The sequence below is a fragment of the Lissotriton helveticus genome, chromosome 3_1 (genome assembly GCF_964261635.1).
Source record: "Lissotriton helveticus chromosome 3_1, aLisHel1.1, whole genome shotgun sequence".
NCBI lineage: Eukaryota > Metazoa > Chordata > Amphibia > Caudata > Salamandridae > Lissotriton > Lissotriton helveticus.
In genome coordinates this window covers 396,129,293-396,147,643 of record NC_136061.1, presented here as the reverse complement: position 1 = coordinate 396,147,643, position 18,351 = coordinate 396,129,293, and the positions used below count along the sequence as shown (strand labels likewise).

General features: G+C 42.8%; 1 protein-coding gene across 3 annotated transcripts in view; it reads right to left on the bottom strand.

Moving 5' to 3' along the window:
* The window catches only part of SMYD4 (SET and MYND domain containing 4), a 157,404-nt gene that overhangs the window by 74,998 nt on the left and 64,055 nt on the right, over positions 1 to 18,351 (bottom strand). For 2 of the 3 annotated variants that reach the window (XM_078680146.1, XM_078680147.1), the window contains exon 3: positions 847 to 991. The exons of the other annotated variant lie outside the window; for it this stretch is intronic. In XM_078680146.1, coding sequence (XP_078536272.1) covers positions 847 to 991 — 145 coding nt within the window. The remainder of the gene's footprint in view (positions 1 to 846; positions 992 to 18,351) is intronic. 3 annotated transcript variants of the gene reach the window in all.

Sequence of the window (18,351 nt, the reverse complement as noted above, 5' to 3'; positions counted from 1 at the left end):
GAGTTGCTGCATATTTACGTGCTGGGGATAGCGAGGGGAAATGTGTGTTTCAAGGCCTGGTTCTCAGACGGTTTACTTATGAATGGACTGGGGGAATCGGAATGAATGGACGCTCTTTGTAGGTGTCTGGGTTTTTTAGGCAATAATACAGTGCCGAGAGGCTTCCCAGCCACTGTGGTATTGCATTCACTAGGATGTGCTTCTCTTCCTTCTCATGCCTGTCTCTTGCAAAGGTGTTGAGGGTGTCTAACATGGCCCAGTTTCCCATGTGTGCCCTGTTTTGTCACCTGTTTGCCCCATCCAACACCACTTCTCACTCAGGTAGGGAGGTGGGTGGAGGATATTTGAGATCCTTGGGCCAAGCATTTCGTTTGACCAGAGATAGCGGCCAGCACTGGTAGTGCCTAGGGTCAGGGGTGCATCAACTATGTTGCCCATTCTGTGCAAAGTGGGCTTTGGGAGTTTCAGGAGCAATATTGAAAAAACTGAAGGTTTCTTGGTAATACCAAACACCCCAGTGTAAACTCTTCATATATATCGGACAGTTAATGGCTGCCAGAGTGAGTATGAACAAGTAACTGGCTGCAACACAACATTACTGCTGGCTATTCCCAAACATGAACAGGAATCCTCTAGAATAATAACAGTAATAGCCTTTCAAAAGCTATTTCCTTACAGCCATTATTGCAGTATTTCCCCGTACATCCTTAACTAAGATCTTTAAAAAGAATGAGCAGGAAGACAGAAGAATCTGACGCACAACCTAGAGAAGCAGGAAATGGTGAAGAAAGAAGCCAGGTCAAAAATAATTTTTGGAGTGTGCACATGTTTTTTACTTGTTATTACCTTGGAGTACAGAACTGCAGCACTGGCATACTCCTTCCTCTGAAATTTCTTGTTTCCTTCTTCTTTGTAGAAGGCTGCTGCACGCGGATCCTTAGCTACAGAATAATCCACACTAACCATGTGTAGGACATTCTCATCTTCTGTGCTGCAGAACATACACCAAAGGGAAAAACATCAGTCTAAGCAAATACAGAGGACCTTGTTCATGTAACAGGACAGACATGTTCAGGGCACCTCATAAAGACATACATGTGTGAACAGTCACCTTTTCCTACAGCCACACATCACTGCCTGAACATGAGGCTTGAAGGCATGTCATACTACAGAGTATGCAATATGTGGGTTCAGACAGTCCCTGACTCCCATCACTTGATCTGTTACCTTCCGTCACCAGCTACTGCCCAAGCAAGGCTACCCTGGTATTCATTTGGTATCTGTCATGTATGACCCACCCAATTAAGGCACCGTGACACTCTACAGAGATTGTGGTATCCTTATTTTTGTTGAATTAACTAACTTCTTAGAGGAGGTGGCAAAAGCCCCTAACATAAAAGTTACGGTAAGGCTATTTTAGCAATCTCATCAGAAGAACTTTAAGGAGGCGAGAGTCATTCCCCTGCTGAAAAAAACCAAGGGCTGATTCAAAGAACCTTAAGACCTTTAGGCCCATCTCCCAGCTCCGTTTTCTGGCAAAGGTGCTGGAACAGCATGCGCTGAAAACCCTATCTCACCACATAGAGGTAAATCAGCTCCTCCAAATAAAACAGGCAGGTTACAGAGCCCATCATAGTACAGAATTGGTAATGCTGGCAATGACAGATGAACTTAGTACCATGGCCGATAACTGGAAGCCTTGCGCCCTGGTCCTATTGGACCTGTCCGGGGCATTCGGCAATGTCAATCATAGCCAACTCCTGTCACGAATCTCGGAGTTGGGCATCCAGGGGACGGCTTTCCTGTGGCTCTCGTCCTTCTTGTCAGACGGATCCCAACCGGTCCAACTGGCTGATCAGATGTCCATCACCAGCGAGCTCTCGTGTGGGTTCCCCCAGGGCTCTGCGTTGTCTCCCCTCCTCTTCAATGCCTATCTTCAGCCTCTGGTGGCTGCATTGTGCCGAATGGAGTGCCAAGTTTTTAATTACGCAGATGACACCCAAATTATCATCCAGATTGACAACTCCCCCACGGCCACGTTACCCGCTAGCCTTTCTTAAAGAACCTGCCATCCTCCCATTCAGGAGGAAACTAAAAACACTCCTTTTTATTGAAGCCTAGGGCACCACTTAAGCCAAGTATCCATGGCACACTCCTGCACGTGTGCCCAGGTTGGGCTCTCTTTCGCAGCGCTTAGAGACCTGTCGGTAATAATGCGCTCTAGAAATCCCAATTAACAATAACAACAATAACAATTGCCTGAGTCTCAATATTTGTAAATGATGCTAATCACTTTGCTGCTACGCTGAATGGGTGTGTGACTTCCACGTGAAGGTGGGAAACCATAAGCAGGGCCAGGGATACTCCCAGGAAGGGAATGCCAACCCATACTTCCAGGAAAAAATGCAGCCCAGCCACCAGCAGGCCTGCGGCAGTAAATGGGAACTTTCCGCATTATTCCTGCCAATTCCTCAGTCATTTCTGACGACAAAGGGTCAGCTTTGAGACTATAAGGAGCCATAATCAATATGTTGCTGCTTGCAATGGAGAGACTCCCACCCTTCATTACCAATATGAGCAACCAAATCTCAGTGGTCAAAGGTCAGAGAATGCCTCCTAAGTCTCCCTCAGAAAGTGACAGGATGACTCTGAAAGAAAAGCCAATGTCCTGTGAACAAAAGCAAGTATTTTGAATACTTAACTTTGAATGAGTAAAAGGAAACACTTCCGCAGATACCTGGGCAAGTAGTATTAATAAAGATGCTACACTAGATCCCAAATATGGGTTTGCTCTAGTAAAGGGGATTATGTGGTCCTCAGAAGAGGCTCCCTTTAGCTGCACTCAGTCCTATGCACATACTAATATTGTTGTAGTTTTAGCCATTTACATTCCAGGTAAAAGCTCTATTATTTGCTTCAAATTCTCTGACTTAATAAACAAAATATTTACACTGCTCCACATTACTGCAGCCTGTCTCTTTGTCAGATTGGTCCTATATTTACAGCTATGCGAGCCCTTAATGTTTAGTAACCTTATTTGGCCCTTTGGCAACATTGTCCTCTCAAATGATAATTTTAAACAAACATGTGTCTCTAGATGCCAGTCTCAATAAAATAGTATCTAATCTTACACATAGTAGTGCTAAATCTGACTAATTTTGCAGAGGAAGGTTTCTAGGTCTTTTTTGTGGGCCAGAGGAGCATTTTTACCATTTGTGTGTGGCAAGTCGTCCACTTTTTTGTCTTAGTTCCCAATAATTATACATGAAAAACCCTAACCCCCTGGTGGGGGAAGTGATTTAGGGGGGAAACTGTTCCCCATACCATGTTGATGTGACAGACATTTATAGTCCCTCCACCGCTAGTGGAAATACCTCTCCCCGGATCTTTGTATCAAGAGGACTCGTTACATATTATCCTGGTGTTAACTATTCTCAATGGTTAAGATCACAATCAATAAGGCTACTATGAATCTGCCTTTGCACTAGGTGCTACACACTTCACACCTTTCATTGGTTCTTACTAAATATATTAACAAATAAAGAGTGTTCAGCTAAGGTACTTCACCTTGGCAAGGACTATAGTAAATTCTCTTCCCCAAGTAAAAGTTTGTAGGATTATGTTAGATACATTCATCACTTGAAGTTATCAGATTGCCTTTTAAATGCCCAATCTGTTCTCTGGATCTCTTGCATAAATTCAAGTTTTTAATATCTGGCCAAGTTTGCATACAGAGATGAACCCTGAATACGCCTAATGAAATCGGATGTACTGTGCATTCAGGAGACACATATAGCATGGGCTAAGCGTAAGGTGTTAGAAGAGTTGGGATACACACTTCTGACCGCATCTTGTCAGACTATTACGAATAGGGGGGTAGCTGTTCTTGTACGAGGTGGTATCTTGGGGCCGGGGAGGGAAAGGTCAGACAAATACGGCAGATGGGCCATTGCTGAGTGTATTATTTGGGGCACCAAGATGACAATATGTACAATATATGGGTCTAATTTTGATGAGGTCCTTATTTTAGAGAACTTGAATATTGGACTGGCTTTGCGGGATACTCCCTTGATTGTTTGTGGGGATCTTAATATACATATAGAGGGAGATCAACTAGAAGATGACAGCCATAAATATGTGGGTCGTAAACAGAGGATCTTTAAAGCGTTAAAACAATTGATAAAGGACCATGGATTAGTAGATGCTTGGGTAGCTTTAAATTAACCGGATCCGGATATACCTTTTATTCATATCTACACCATAAGCTAGTTAGACTTGCTTATGTGTTTATATCTAAACTAATGATTGCTGGGGCGAAAATGCAGGTCTGGACTAGAATAACAGCGGATCATTGTCCACTATTGTTAGATCTAACTTGTTTTAGGCTAGCTAAAAATCACAGTTAATAGGGAAATATCTTCTACAGCAATGGTATGGGATGGGAAGTACTTCGATATGGGCTCGCTAAACAGAAATCAGCATAAAAAATGATGCAGCAGCTTCTGGAAGACTTAAGGGGGCAAGAACAAGAGTTGATAAAGGTGCTCAGACAGGGGCTAGAGCTCAGTGATATACAAAACAAGATTGCATGTTGTAAAGCCAAAATCAATGCCATCTGTTGCAAGGAAATAGCGTATAAATATTAACTATATAAACAAGAGAGATATGACTATGGGGAAGTTACAGGAAGGTGCTTAGCACAAAGGATAAGAGTCAGAGAGTCCTCACAAAAAATAAGGATAATAGAAGATGCTGCAGGCAACTCGGTTCAAACGGTGGAATAGATATTGGGGTATTTTATCATTTTTATCAAGAACTATATACGCAAAGGGAAGATAATGAACAGGAAATAGAATATTTTAGTCAGCAATTAAATGTAGTTAAACTTAGGCAAGACGAACAACTGTTACTAGATGAGACAATTACTATGCGAGTGCTGGAGGAGGCAATTGGTTCATTGGCGAGAGGGAAAGCTACAGGCCCGGATAAGCTTCCGCTTGAATTTTATCAAACATTTCTACAAGTTTTGAAAATAGATATGCTGACCACATTTCAGGATTACGCTGAGGATTAACTCCAGCAGAGATACAGATGGTGTGACTGATCTACACCCTTCTACCTCAACTAACGGACACAGTTACCGGACACGAACAGCTACTCCCCTTTGGAGGGGTTCTCCAAAATCACTTCAACAACGCTAGTTCCCAACTCATCAGGGACTCCATACACACACCTACAGTTCTCTTTCTCAGAAGAACACAATATCCTTTCAACGGCGCGAGTCTCCAACCGAAGTGGGACCTCCCAAACGCCACAAAATATATGTGCTCATTACTTCTCTAGTCCTGATGAAGACCCTAGACTGAGGTGCTACCTGCCCTTACCATAGGGGTCGAAACGTCGACAGTATTTTCTTCGACATACACGCTACAACAGAATTAGCCATATATGGCCACCGTGTAATGTTTATGTAGGGAACCTTGTGATCTATACAAGACTGGAAAAGTTCCTTGATTGATGCAGAATTGTTCACAGGACACAATTCCTTTTCCATGTCCCCCTATCTATTCCAACCACACCCTACCTTACTTAATCCAACCCCCTTTTCCTTTACACCCACCGAGCACTGTATTGAATAATGACTCCATCAATTATTATGTACTGTATGAAATGAAATATAATACATGTGAAAGTACTGGATATCACTGAATACAGCTGAATTAAATTCAGTTTCAAATTTCCTCAGTTTTTGTGTGTACCTCTTAACATTTATTGATGAAATTATGTTATGAAATGTTATGTAACCGACCATTTTTCTTGTAACTACATGTTGACCCAGGTCGGTGAGTAAAGGGTTTACCCCGTTATTACCTACCACGACCACATTTCAGGAGGCACAATTAGGAAATCCTCCTCCATCATGGGGTGAGGCTAATATAGCGGTGTTTTTAAAGAAGGATAAGCCATCTAATCTTCCAGGGTCATACAGACCAATATCACGGTTACATTCAGATGGTAAAATATATGCTAAAATACTCACCAATAGGTTAGCGCAAGTTATTACACCTTTGGTGTCCATTTACCAAAATGGCTTTACACCGGGTCGGAGTACAGTTAATCACATTAACCGAATAATTTCTCTTATTGACTATGCCAATGTGAACCAAAAAAGGCTTGGGCTTATCTTTCTTTATGCAGAAAAGGCGTTTGACTGAGTGGCATGGGTGTTTTTATGGGCTGTTATGTGGGAGACAGGGTTTGGACAGGGTTATAGCACTGCAATACAAAGTATGTATAAGTCACCTCGGGCCACGATCTGTGTAATGGGTAGGGAAACAGAGCAGATTCGGATTAGTTGGGGTACAAGACAGGGGTGCCCCTGCTCCCCGTTGTTATTCACACTGTATATTAATCCGTTTCTTGTTATACTGGAGCAGAATGAGCGCATTAAATCTATGATTTGTGGACAATATCAGGTACGTGTCTTGGCATACGCAGATGATATAGCGGTGGCATCTTCGGACCCCACGGCAGCAGCTATTGAAATAGAAAGATTAGCTAGCATATTTAGTGAGGTTTCAAGATATTAGTTAAATGCCTCCAAAACACAGATTTTATGCACTAAATTGGCATGCCCCGGTGACGCTCGGGTAAGGGAGGAAGCTATATATTTGGGTATCAGAGTCAGGATGTCATTGCAGGACTTGATTGTAGTAAATTGGTCTAGTATTGTTTATGGTGTCCAGAAGCAGCTAGATCGATTAGACTGTCTGCACCTTACAATGGTGGGAAGATGCAATGTATTGAAGATGATTATCCTCCCTAGAGTTATGTATTATTTCAGGGCGGTCCCATTAGAACTAACCAAAAAACAACTTCAGGGACTGCAATCTATTTGTAATAGGTTTATTTGGGGAAAAAGGAAAGCACAACGGGCGTTTAAATACATGATGTTACCATGTAATCGTGGGGGTGGTCTGTTCCTCATTTTAATTTTTATTACTATGTATGTATTCTTCAAAACATACAGATTTTATTGACCGGTAAAGAGGAGTTATTAGCAGAAACACCATCAATATAGCAAACGTTGCTAGGATTGGAAGCTAGAAACTTCTTAGTTAGGTTTTATGAGCCAAGTTATTTTTAAAAAACTAGGTTCAAGGTAGTGCTCGCAGCCTACAAGGTCTGGAAAATAGTTCGGAAGGTGTTAGATATCCCACAGTTCTGTTATTATACACCGCTGGATGCGGCAGCTATTTTGCCAACCATTTTTGGGATATTAGGATGGTGAACTGGAGGGCTAAAGGGATTAGATTATTAGGAGATCTTTTTGAAGATGGGATATTAGATTAATTCACTGGATCCGTCAACAGATATGGTCTCCAACAAAAGGATTTTTTTTTTTTTAATACTTACAGGTTCGGGATTTTTTGTTTAAGCGAGGGAATTTCTAAGATCCTGCTAGTCGATGCAATTAGAAGGAGGACACGGTTGGGTGGCTTGTATACTATACTAATTGAAACCCAGGCTGACGACATGGATGTACAAACAACTAAATGGAGGGAACGGCTGGGAGTGGAGGGGGAATATGTACAACAATCAATTGATATGGTGGGAAAGATTCTACTTTCTACAAGTTTGAAAGCACAGCACTATAAGATGATGTTTGACCTGTATCATACACCTGAGAAAATGATAAAGTGGGGGGGGGGGGCTCTAATGAAGGCAAATGTTTTAGATGCAGTATGGAAAAAGCTGGGATGGCCCATATTTTTTATGATCGCAATGTGCTTCAGCAGTTAAGGATTCAAATTAACAATTTTTTGTTGGAAGGTCTTGGGCAACAAATCTGCTTGACGAAAGATATATTTTTGACGGGTATAGGTGAAAATATACAACTGGGACAGCCAATGTATACATTTAGATCTATTATTTTCATTGCAACAGCAGTGGCTCGCCTATGTATTGCTTCAGATTGGTTGCAGCGGGAAGCCCCAACGTTTGAGATGTGGCGGGCTACATTTTATAATATTTTTAATGTAGAATACAGCCTATACAGTGAAGGGTAAAAAAATAGGCATACAGATTTGGGGCCCGATGATAGAATATTTGAATTAAAGGTATGGCTTAGGTAAAATGTAATATCTGCATAATTTTTCTTTAATGTTTCTGCTCCTCATAAATATTGTTTCTGGCTTTATTTTTTGTTTTTGATATATGGTGTTAAGAATTGACATAATGGGTTATGCAATATGTACTTTGCTGTGTTATTTGATATGGACTGAACAAAAAAAAAGGATGAACACTGAAACCGAGTGATATTCTCCTTCAGAACAATCCTTTGCACCAGATAGTCTTGGCTAGTGCACTGTATACAAATACAATTGATTAAGGCTTTAATAAAAATACAATATTTGCCAGTCGCTCTTCCGAATCTACAGGACGTCTGTCCATTTTGTTGACCTTTATTGCGATTATGTACAATGTATCCAGTTTTACTTCCTCTAGTAGATTGGCTGCCATTCCAAACCCAAGAAAGATCACAAAACTTTGATCTAATCCAAGCTCCTCCTTAGCATCAGTTGCCATCTCTTTTTGCATTATATGTTTCCAAACTGGGATGGCATTGTGAGGAAAAAAGACAATGGATCTATCCCAGATCTGTGACTGACTGGGGGTGAATGTTTGACAATGTTCAGCATTCCGTAAATCATCTTTTTGTGTTGCTATAGTTACCCTAAGTGGGAAGGGTATGCCCAGACGTGGGTCCCATGTTTGCAATGCCACTGGATTCAAGCTAGCCTGGCTGATGAGGGATGATTCCCTGAAACCGGTCCCAGGACACTTGTTTTCCAGTCCAAGGAGGACCTGCGGCAGGACTGTTCCCGTAGGGAGCAAGATTAAGACTAATTTGTATGTGGCCGAGTCCAAATTGGAGTGGCAAGGTGAGCAAAAACAAGATGGATTTAACCCAGATATGTGACTGGGGGTAAATATTTGACAATGTTCAGCATTCCGTCCATCATATTTTTGTGTTACTTTATTCTATGGTTAGAAGGCCTGGCTTATGGGTGACTTCAGAACAGGGGTCCTCAACAGGTATCTACGAGAGCTACTGGTAGCTCGCCAGAGACCTGATGTAGCTCCCTGCAAAGTCCAGCACAGTATGAAATTCAAAGGGTCTAGCCAGATCAAATAAGGCAGCACTACACATCTCTGGTCTTTTGTAGTGGCTGCCAACAAAACCAATGACTGGGCCAGACACTCACACATCAACACATATTGTGACAGCAGAGGGCGCGTGCAACATGTCAAATGGAGAGTTGTCACTTATCAATTCCCACTCTAAGGCATACATTATGTGTAAAAAAGACAAGATTTTCTTGGAGTGTTTTTACCCAAAACAAAAAGGGTGTATTTGATATAAAAATGTGTATTTTGAGAAAGGGATATGCCGATGCTTGAAAACAAATTGATTAGTAAACATTTAGAGCTGCTCTCTGATAATTCATGGTGTAATTGCGAGATTAATAGCTATCAGTATTTCCTTTGTACCAGTTGGCATTTGGTGGTGTGGCAGTTATTTCATTAGTCACTTGGAGACGTTTTATATTGATAAAGGTTTTCGTAACATTGCTGTTCCTAAGTATAGTTTTATTTGGTGGGAGGAGGGCAAGGGTCAGGTGAGACACGCTGACCCTGCTGTACGAGACGGGAGGACTGGGGGCCCATAATTTTCAGATCTATTACTTAGTGGCACAGTGCAGGTTTGCTAACTCTTAGTATCATCCCGATGCACGCATACCCTACTCTAAACTTGAAGCTGATCTGGTACACCCTACTCCGCTTAACACTATTTTACCAAAGGGTTTTACTAGAGACCCCTGTGATGTTCAAACTGTGTCTACCACTTGTTGGGCTTGGAAGAAGCTAACGCAGGTGACCAGGGGAAACACATTATACTCCTCGGCACTGCCGATAGTCAATAATATATGGTTACCTATCACTGAAGAAAGGCTGGTACAGCGTACTCTCATTGCATACACCTTAGGCACAAGTGGGCATCTATTTCCAGGTGGGCATGTTTTTCACAGCTCAGAAGACAGGAGATTCAGCGAAGCATCCTTCATGGACAAATTAATTCTTAGCAGGCTCCGCTGCACATTGAGATCGCAAATCGCTGAGTTCCCTCTAGAGCCGGAGTTATATTTATCACTGACAGAGTTGAGCACTAGTACTGAGGGGGACCATCTAGTCTCAAGATTATACAAAGCCTGTATGACATTAATTCCCACCAAAGATGCAAAAATCCAGGAGGTTTGGGAGCGGGACTTGGGATACCCTATTGAGGACTCTCATTGGTCCTTTTGTTGCACCCAAACTAAGGACTTTTCCCTGATTAGCTGGCAAAAGCTGATCCATTTCAAGATTTTATGAAGAGCATATTTGTCACCTGCCAAACTTAACTCAATAGACCCCTTGAGGCCGCATGTGTGCCCCAAATGCGGGGTGCATCATGCGGACTTCACCCACATGACCTGGAACTGTGTTAAAATAGGAGGCGGCTGGAGAGCGCTATATGCAATTCTCGCCCTTATGACTAGCCTGGACCTTCACCCAACACCGGAGGTGGCCGTCCTGGGGTACGTCCGTAACGTCCCAAAGAATTTGCACCGATTCACTTCCATTGCGTTGCTACTGGCTAAGCGGGAAATAGCTATCCATTGGGGCAATACGATCATTCCCACCACAAAGGCCTGGTTAAATAATCTTATTAATTGCAACACAAATAGTGATATGTTTGCAGCTATCCTACCAGTGACATCCAGACCCAAGGATATATGGGGCCCCTTGAAGACTTATCTACCAGAGACTGAATCAACCGCTCCCTCACAGCCACTGGTGTGGGCTGATCTCCCCCTTCATCTAGCCCAGATTGATCAAATGGTATTTGGCATATGTTTTGAAGTGGGCGGCAAATACAAATGTAAATTACTCTTGATGAAGTGTGTTAATATGGGAATTTCTAAGCCAAATTATACATTGTACTGTGCCTATTATAATACAGCATTGTAGACCGGTATCAGATTATGCATGACATGGTTACGTTTTTAAAAAAAAGTATAGTTTTATTTACATTCTTGATTCCACATCTATTTCCTTAAATATACATATATATGTGTGTGTATATATATATATATATCTTCAAGATATGTAGAAATTGAGCTAAGAATAGTACATCCATACAAACCTTCATGATATTATGTAATGACTATTCTGGACACAAATCTTTGACTGACAATATTTTGTCACAAGTTTGGTCGCTATTGTTGTCGTATCTGATGTGGTTGCTATTGTAACAGTGGTCAAATTCATAGGTAGCTCGGGCTATTTTGACTGATCAGTAGTAGCTCTCACTATAGAAAAAATTGGGGAACCCTGCTTGAGAAGAACTTATACCAGTATTAAATACTAAGAAAACATGTGACATCCTTCCTCCCTCCCAGTTCAAGGACTTTTTTGGAGTGCAACATCCTCTCACCTTTACAAATGCAAAAAGAACAATTGAAGGACAGAATGCAGAACAATGTCATACATTCACCACAGTACGGAGATCTGGGCCTAAATCCATCGTTTTTTTGCTCACCATGCCATTCCAGCTTGGACCCAGCCATATGCAAATCAGTCTTGACCCTGCGCCCAATGGGACGAGTCCAGCCCGACCTGCCACGCCAGGTCCTTCCTGGACTGGAAACAAGCATCCTAGGACCGGTTTCGGGCTTTTAGCCTTCATCAGCCAGGATAGCTTGACTCCAGTGGCATGGAGAGCACAGGACCCACGTCTCACGTTTAGACACATCCATCTCAGTCAATCAGTTGCCTTCTCAGTTGCTCATTATATGATTAGTGTCCATCTCCATATTTTCCAAGAATGTCTCTCTCCAGCAAGAGGTCTCGAGTTACAAAAAATTCCTCTCCTACCAGACTCCACCATCAGAGCATAAGCTGTATTATTAGATCCACTGAGAGCCTACCTTACAGGTAGATTTGAGGATATAGTGGTAACCACAGCTTATAAGCCACTGAAAACCTCCAACCCACAGCTTCCTCGCCCCTTCCTCTCCTCAGCTAGGGAAGCCTCATTGACTGAAATGGCTGAATTAGAATAGACTGGTTTGTCACCGGTCTCACCGATCTCCTTAGTCTTCACAGGTTGTTCTCACTATCTACCCTGGCACATCTCAGAAGTAACAGACCTTTTCTTGATTAGGCAAACAATTATTTACTGAGGCATTATCGTAGGTGCAGAGCTTAAAAATGTAAAATATGTGTCACTGAGACATCAGATGCAGCCTTGTCTCCTCAGACCAGGTTTACAACTCTCAGGCAAATACTGGGACCTGCATCGCAGCTGATGGTTTGGGCTTTTGCAACACTAATGTAACCACCGTCTGAGGGGACCAATGCTACCCACCCCCTCCTCCACAAGGGCTACCCTGGTTAATCTGCTGAATTCAGGTGGCCTTAGATTCAAAAGTAGTTTCTTTGCCTGCTTTTACTTCTCTGTGAACTGTGCCTACCTCCCTACAACTAGCTTGCATTCTGATCCAGTCCTGCATGTAGCAGGAACGCAAAGTTTAGAGCTGAAGGTCCTCCAACAGCTTCAGCAGCCAGTGCTTTTACTGCCAGTATTGTCACAATAGTTGTGGAAAGACTGCACGTGTGAGCAACATTCTGCTGATTCTTACAATCATGTGAAAAAGTACCTCAGCAGCAGGCCACCAAACCCTACATTACTTGACATTCCAAAAGAATCAAATGTTCGCTGTCAAGAAGCCACCAAATTTGTTGTTGCAGAATTAACAATGCTAAGTTTGTACATCCTGTTTTCATAATTTTAAAGCATTCTGCTCAAGCGTCTCTAACCTTTCTGCAGTAAAACCATTTGCAAACATACATTACATTCATAAACACACGTCAATGGAGATGAGATGGCCTTGGTTACCAACCATTCCAGATTTATACTCTAATTAATCATGCAAATACATTCACTGCCAGATGTACACACAGGTCTCGTGGTAGCCATCTGCCAACCCTGTGCCGCGTGCTGGCTTACCGCGGAACCAGTCATTTGTCCTGCGCCTAATCTACCAATCATGTGACATGAAGCTGACGCATCTCGCCTCATAAATATTAATGAGGCAGGATTTTCACAAAGTACTGGCACAGCGACCCTTCTTCTTCAAAGCATGGGGAGTCATAATGTAACGAAAAGTGACATAGTGGGAAAGATAAATTTGGGTGATTACCATCCCTGAATCCCCAAAGACCAACACCCTTTTTACTGGTGCTAATTCTCATGGGAGCGGTTCTATAAAAAAGTATTAGCGCCAGTTGTCATCATCTGTGCCTAAGTCAGCAACCTCGCTTCCAAGAAAACACATCTTTTCCGATTCCTTGTATGAACTCAATTCTTCACCTGGGATCGGTCTGTCCTAATCGAGGAACTCCTGTCCCATCCTCCTTAGCCCTCACCACAAGTCTCCCGCCACAACTCTTGCACGAGCAGTCAAAAAGCAGTAATGAATTTCACATCGAGTAGGGAGGAAGGTCTCTTTTATTTATTTTTATTTTTTATTTTACAGAGTTTTATATAGCGCGAACTTGACCCGAATCGGGTATCAGAGCGCTTTACATAGCACCAGTTGCATTACATGAGGACACACATTTTTTTTTGTTAGGCACGGGGAGATTAAGTGATTTGCCCAGAAATACAGGATGTTCAGCATCATTGCAGAGACTCAAACCAGTTACCCAGATTCGAGGACCACCGCCCTAGCCGTTAGGCCAACTCCTCTCCCCTGTTGTGGCTTCTAGGCAGTGGGGCCATGAAAAGTTGAGTGTAGAAACACTGATGACATTTAGTACGATATACTTGTACAACGGTAAGGCCTACACTGCTTTGTCTTATCTTTTGTGTACTAGTGTAGATCAATTTTAAAGTTTTGCAGGTGGTGGTCCCCTGCAGTTATCCAGGAACCAGGACTTACTTTAGTAATCAGACTTTGACCCAGAGCACGAAAGAGAAAAGCAGAAAAGAGAGAAATTAGAAGGTAAAAATTAATATTAAAATAGTGAGAAAAGGCAAAAGCAATGATGAAGGAAGAAGGGACACCAAGAGTGATAAGCAGATAGGAAGTGTGGGGTGGAGGAAGAAAGATGCATGGGGTTGTGCCAACACTAGACAGCCATGGTATTTGGCAAGCCTGTCATTTGGGAATATCTGACATTACAACGCAAACAATTACAATGCATACCAACGCGTTTTTACATTGCAACTACCACCACAACGCATGATTCCATAACACATGCCATTACAAAGCATTTTTAGAAACTACCATTACAACGCATACCATTACAGTGCATAATACTTTTGGGGTAACAGTGGGGTAAGTGGTGGATAGTGGAGGGGTAAAAATGACTATTCCCACTCCAGTGAGTGGAACAGTAGGGTAAGTGTTGGATAGTGTAGGGGTAAAAATACTATACCCATGTACCCCAAAACCCATGCCGACCCTAAAACTAAAAAATCCCCATTACTTACCTTATAATGCATCGTAATGGCATGCATTGTAATAGCATGCATTGTAATGACATCCATTGTAATGGCATGTGTTATAATGGCATACGATGCAAAGGCAGTTGCACTGTAACAGCAGCGTTGTAAAGGTAGTGTGTTGCAATAACTGCGTTGTAATGGTTGTTTCCCGTCATTTGGCAGTGCTTTAAGAAAGGTGTGTGTCCCAGCACATTCCTTAACAAATGAAGCACTAAGCTAGATATTCTAAGGCCTGGCATCACAGATGAGCATAAACATGTATACTATTGTGCACACTCTTTCACATTATGTTAGCTTGTTCCTTTGAGCTTTTAATTTCTGAACTCAAGTGCAACTACTGTTTGCCTTTTTCTTTTACACTCCCTCAATATGGAATTCACAGCGTATAATTTACCAATAGGCTAATTTAGGATGGCTAACTTCATAAACATTTTTAACTCAAATTTCACACACTAAAATGAATTCCTGGATGGTATTCTCACACCCTGGGGATAACAAAGGCATACTGGATGAATGCTCACAAGAAAGGTTTTTAATGCATTTCCTGAGACGGTAAGAAGGTTTGCTTTTGCATAGGTGTCTTACCTTTGAATGCGCTTGACCCACCTCCTGCATTAAATGCCACCGTAACAATGTAGACAGCAATGGACATAAAAACTAGAAAAATCTTCCACTTATCATGCTGAGCCATTATAAGATTCTAATCAAAAACATGCTGTAATTGTCATGCATTGTACTTCTTTGCATTGACACCATTAAAAATAGTATGAATCAAATATTTGAAAATCTGTGAATTATAGTTACGCAACATTGACCTACAAAAAAGCATACTGTGAGGAACAAAGTTTCAACCCAAAAGGTAGGTCAGTTTAACAATTTTACATTAAAATAATCTTTAGTACTTAGGGTAGGTAGGTAAAAATCTTTATCATTGTTTAGACACATGTCTATAAAACAATGTACACACACACATACACAATAAAACACATACCCTACCACCACTAACCCCCCCCTACGCATACCCCCTACGGCAGGCCACAGTAAAAGACACAGCTCAAGATCACATATTAACAAATTTGCCATTTCAGCACTCCTCCTTATAATCGACACAGATCCTGTCACTATAAGGAATAACGTTCTCTAACAATACTTCTAGCCCAAGCTAGCTTGTAAATCTTTTGCTAGTGTACAAGCTACATCAAAAAAATCCATGTCCGTGAGAAGTGTCAGTGTGCCTTGCAACTCGAAAGGATTTCCAATGCCAACTGCAAATTGTGATGCTTTATATTGCAAATGATACCTATATGCAAATAAAGCTTTATTTCGTGCAAGTGGCTTACGAATGCAATTTAAGTTCATGGTTCACCTTGCAGTCACACTTGAAGCCTGTCAATTCGGGTTGGCATACCAGGAGGCCTAAATAGACGTCATTGGTGCAGCCGAATGCCACTGGGCAGAGTCTTTATGAAGAAATTTAACTGGAAATAGGTACTTTTGGTCACTAGCAATACAAAGTCTGGAGTCAAAAGGACTAAGTTGCCCGGTGCCTCAACCTCATGTTCTCTTCTTAGATATGTTGTTAAAGTGTTTCTTCAATTTTACATCTGCCTTCACCTGTAAAATACCTGCATGTCTGGATGGAGCATCTTGGATGAGGTAGTTGCGGATGCCCGGGAACTGGTAGGTATGCAAGGCTCTGTTCAGGTTCCTGAGAAGCAGTGGCAAGCCCGCTGGACTCTGCAGGAAACCAGATATTGGTGCAATGCTTAATTTAAGCCGGTGGTTGCCAGTAGGAGCCACAGGCACTCATTTTTGGGGACCTGCACTTACTTTTACCGCATCAAACATATATGACAGCGAAAGAGGGTAAAACACACAAAGCATCAAGACTGAGGAAGACAAAGACGGAAAAACAGGAACGTCAAGAGTAAGATAAAGGGAAATGGGTGTCTGTTACTGGATTAAAGGAGCATGGGGTGGATTTAAGACTATTGAACTTTGGTATAGAGCAAGTCGAACTTTCATTGCACCAGGTGCTGGTTTCAGCACAGAGCTGCGGCTCTGGAACAAAAAAATGTTTGGGTACAAATCAACCACTGGATTGAGGGCAGTAAATGGATGCGGTTTGACTTCCTGTAAGAAGTTGCCGAGGATGATTATGGATCAATTGGTAGTGTTTTCTGTGAAGGTGGCTGCTGAGCAGGTCCTGTCTTTATGGGTATTGTGGGGGACAGTGTGAAACATCACAAAAAGGACTTCGAGAATTAACATCGCAAGCAAAAAGTAAGCTATGATGAATATCTTGTTCCAGATAGGGATGAGGTTGGTGCCTGCGAAGAATCTAAATTAAGAGGGGTAGACAATGGAGTAGTCATCATTGAAGTGTCAGAAGTGTTGAAACAGACAGACCTGCTTGAAGAGACACTCAATGAGGTCCAAAGTGATGCGCTCATGGCGAAATTCTATAGTGGGTGGGGTTGATTAAGAGTGTGGCAGAGAGTTGGCCTTGTTGCTGCCTTAGATGCCTGACGCACAAGTTACTTACCTTCGGTAACGATATATCTGTAAGAAACAGTAGTTAGTATTAGATTCCTTACCTTAGAATATCCCCAGGCGTCAGACTGGATGCGCAAAATTTTGCGTAGCAGTACCCCTGCGCATCGGTAGGCGTCGTCTGCGGCTCCGCCTCCGTCGTTGGCGCCGGGATGACGTCGCCGGAGTACTTAGACGCCGCCCTCGCGCGCTGACGTCAGTTCTTATACACAGCTTTTCCGCGCCTGAAACGCAGAGCCATGATAAAAACCAACACTGGTGCCATAAAAACTAGGGCCCTGAAAGAGGATGACCGTAACCCTAGATATCGGTTCGCAGAACGGGGAGGATGGGTGGGGCAGTAAGGGATTTAATACTAACTACTGTTTCTTACAGCTATATCGTTACCGAAGGTAAGTAACTTGTGCATCTGAAAGAAACAGGTTAGTATTAGATTCCTTACCTTAGAATAGATACCCCAGCAATACCCACCCCGGAGGTGGGTCTGCGAACCAATAATTACACCAGAAAGTCCTGGAGAACGGAACGGCCGAAAAAGCCATCTCTCCGGACTTGGCTGTCCAGGCAGTAGTGTCTTGCGAACGTGTGCAGCGAGGCCCACATAGCTGCCGGACAGATGTCCTGCAAGGGGACTCCCCGACCCAGGGCAGTAGTAGCCGCCATGGCCCGAGTGGAATGGGCACGAAGCCCAACAGAAGGTTCCTTTTTAGCCAGAGAGTAACAAGCCTTGATGCACAAGATGACCCATCGAGAAATGGTCCGTTTGTGCACCGCTCGTCCCTTCTTAGCGCCCAGGTAACCAACAAAGAGTTGGTCATCCACCCGGAACTGGCGTGTGCGATCCAGATAATATGAGAGCGCACGTTTTGGGTCCAGACAGTGGAGCCTCTCTTCCTCTTTCGAGGGATGCGGAGGCGGAAAGAAGGTGGGCAAGGTGATGGACTGCCCGATGTAGAAGGCTGTGACTACCTTGGGCAGGAAAGAGGGTCGTGTCCGCAACACAACTTTGTCCGGATGGACAGAAAGGAAAGGAGGTTGTGAAGAAAGAGCCTGGAGCTCACTCACTCTCCTGGCAGAGGTGGTGGCAACCAGGAAGGCAGTCTTAAGAATGAGAAGACGAAGAGGACAGTTATGAAGTGGCTCGAAGGGAGCGCACATCAGATAAGTCAGAACAAGAT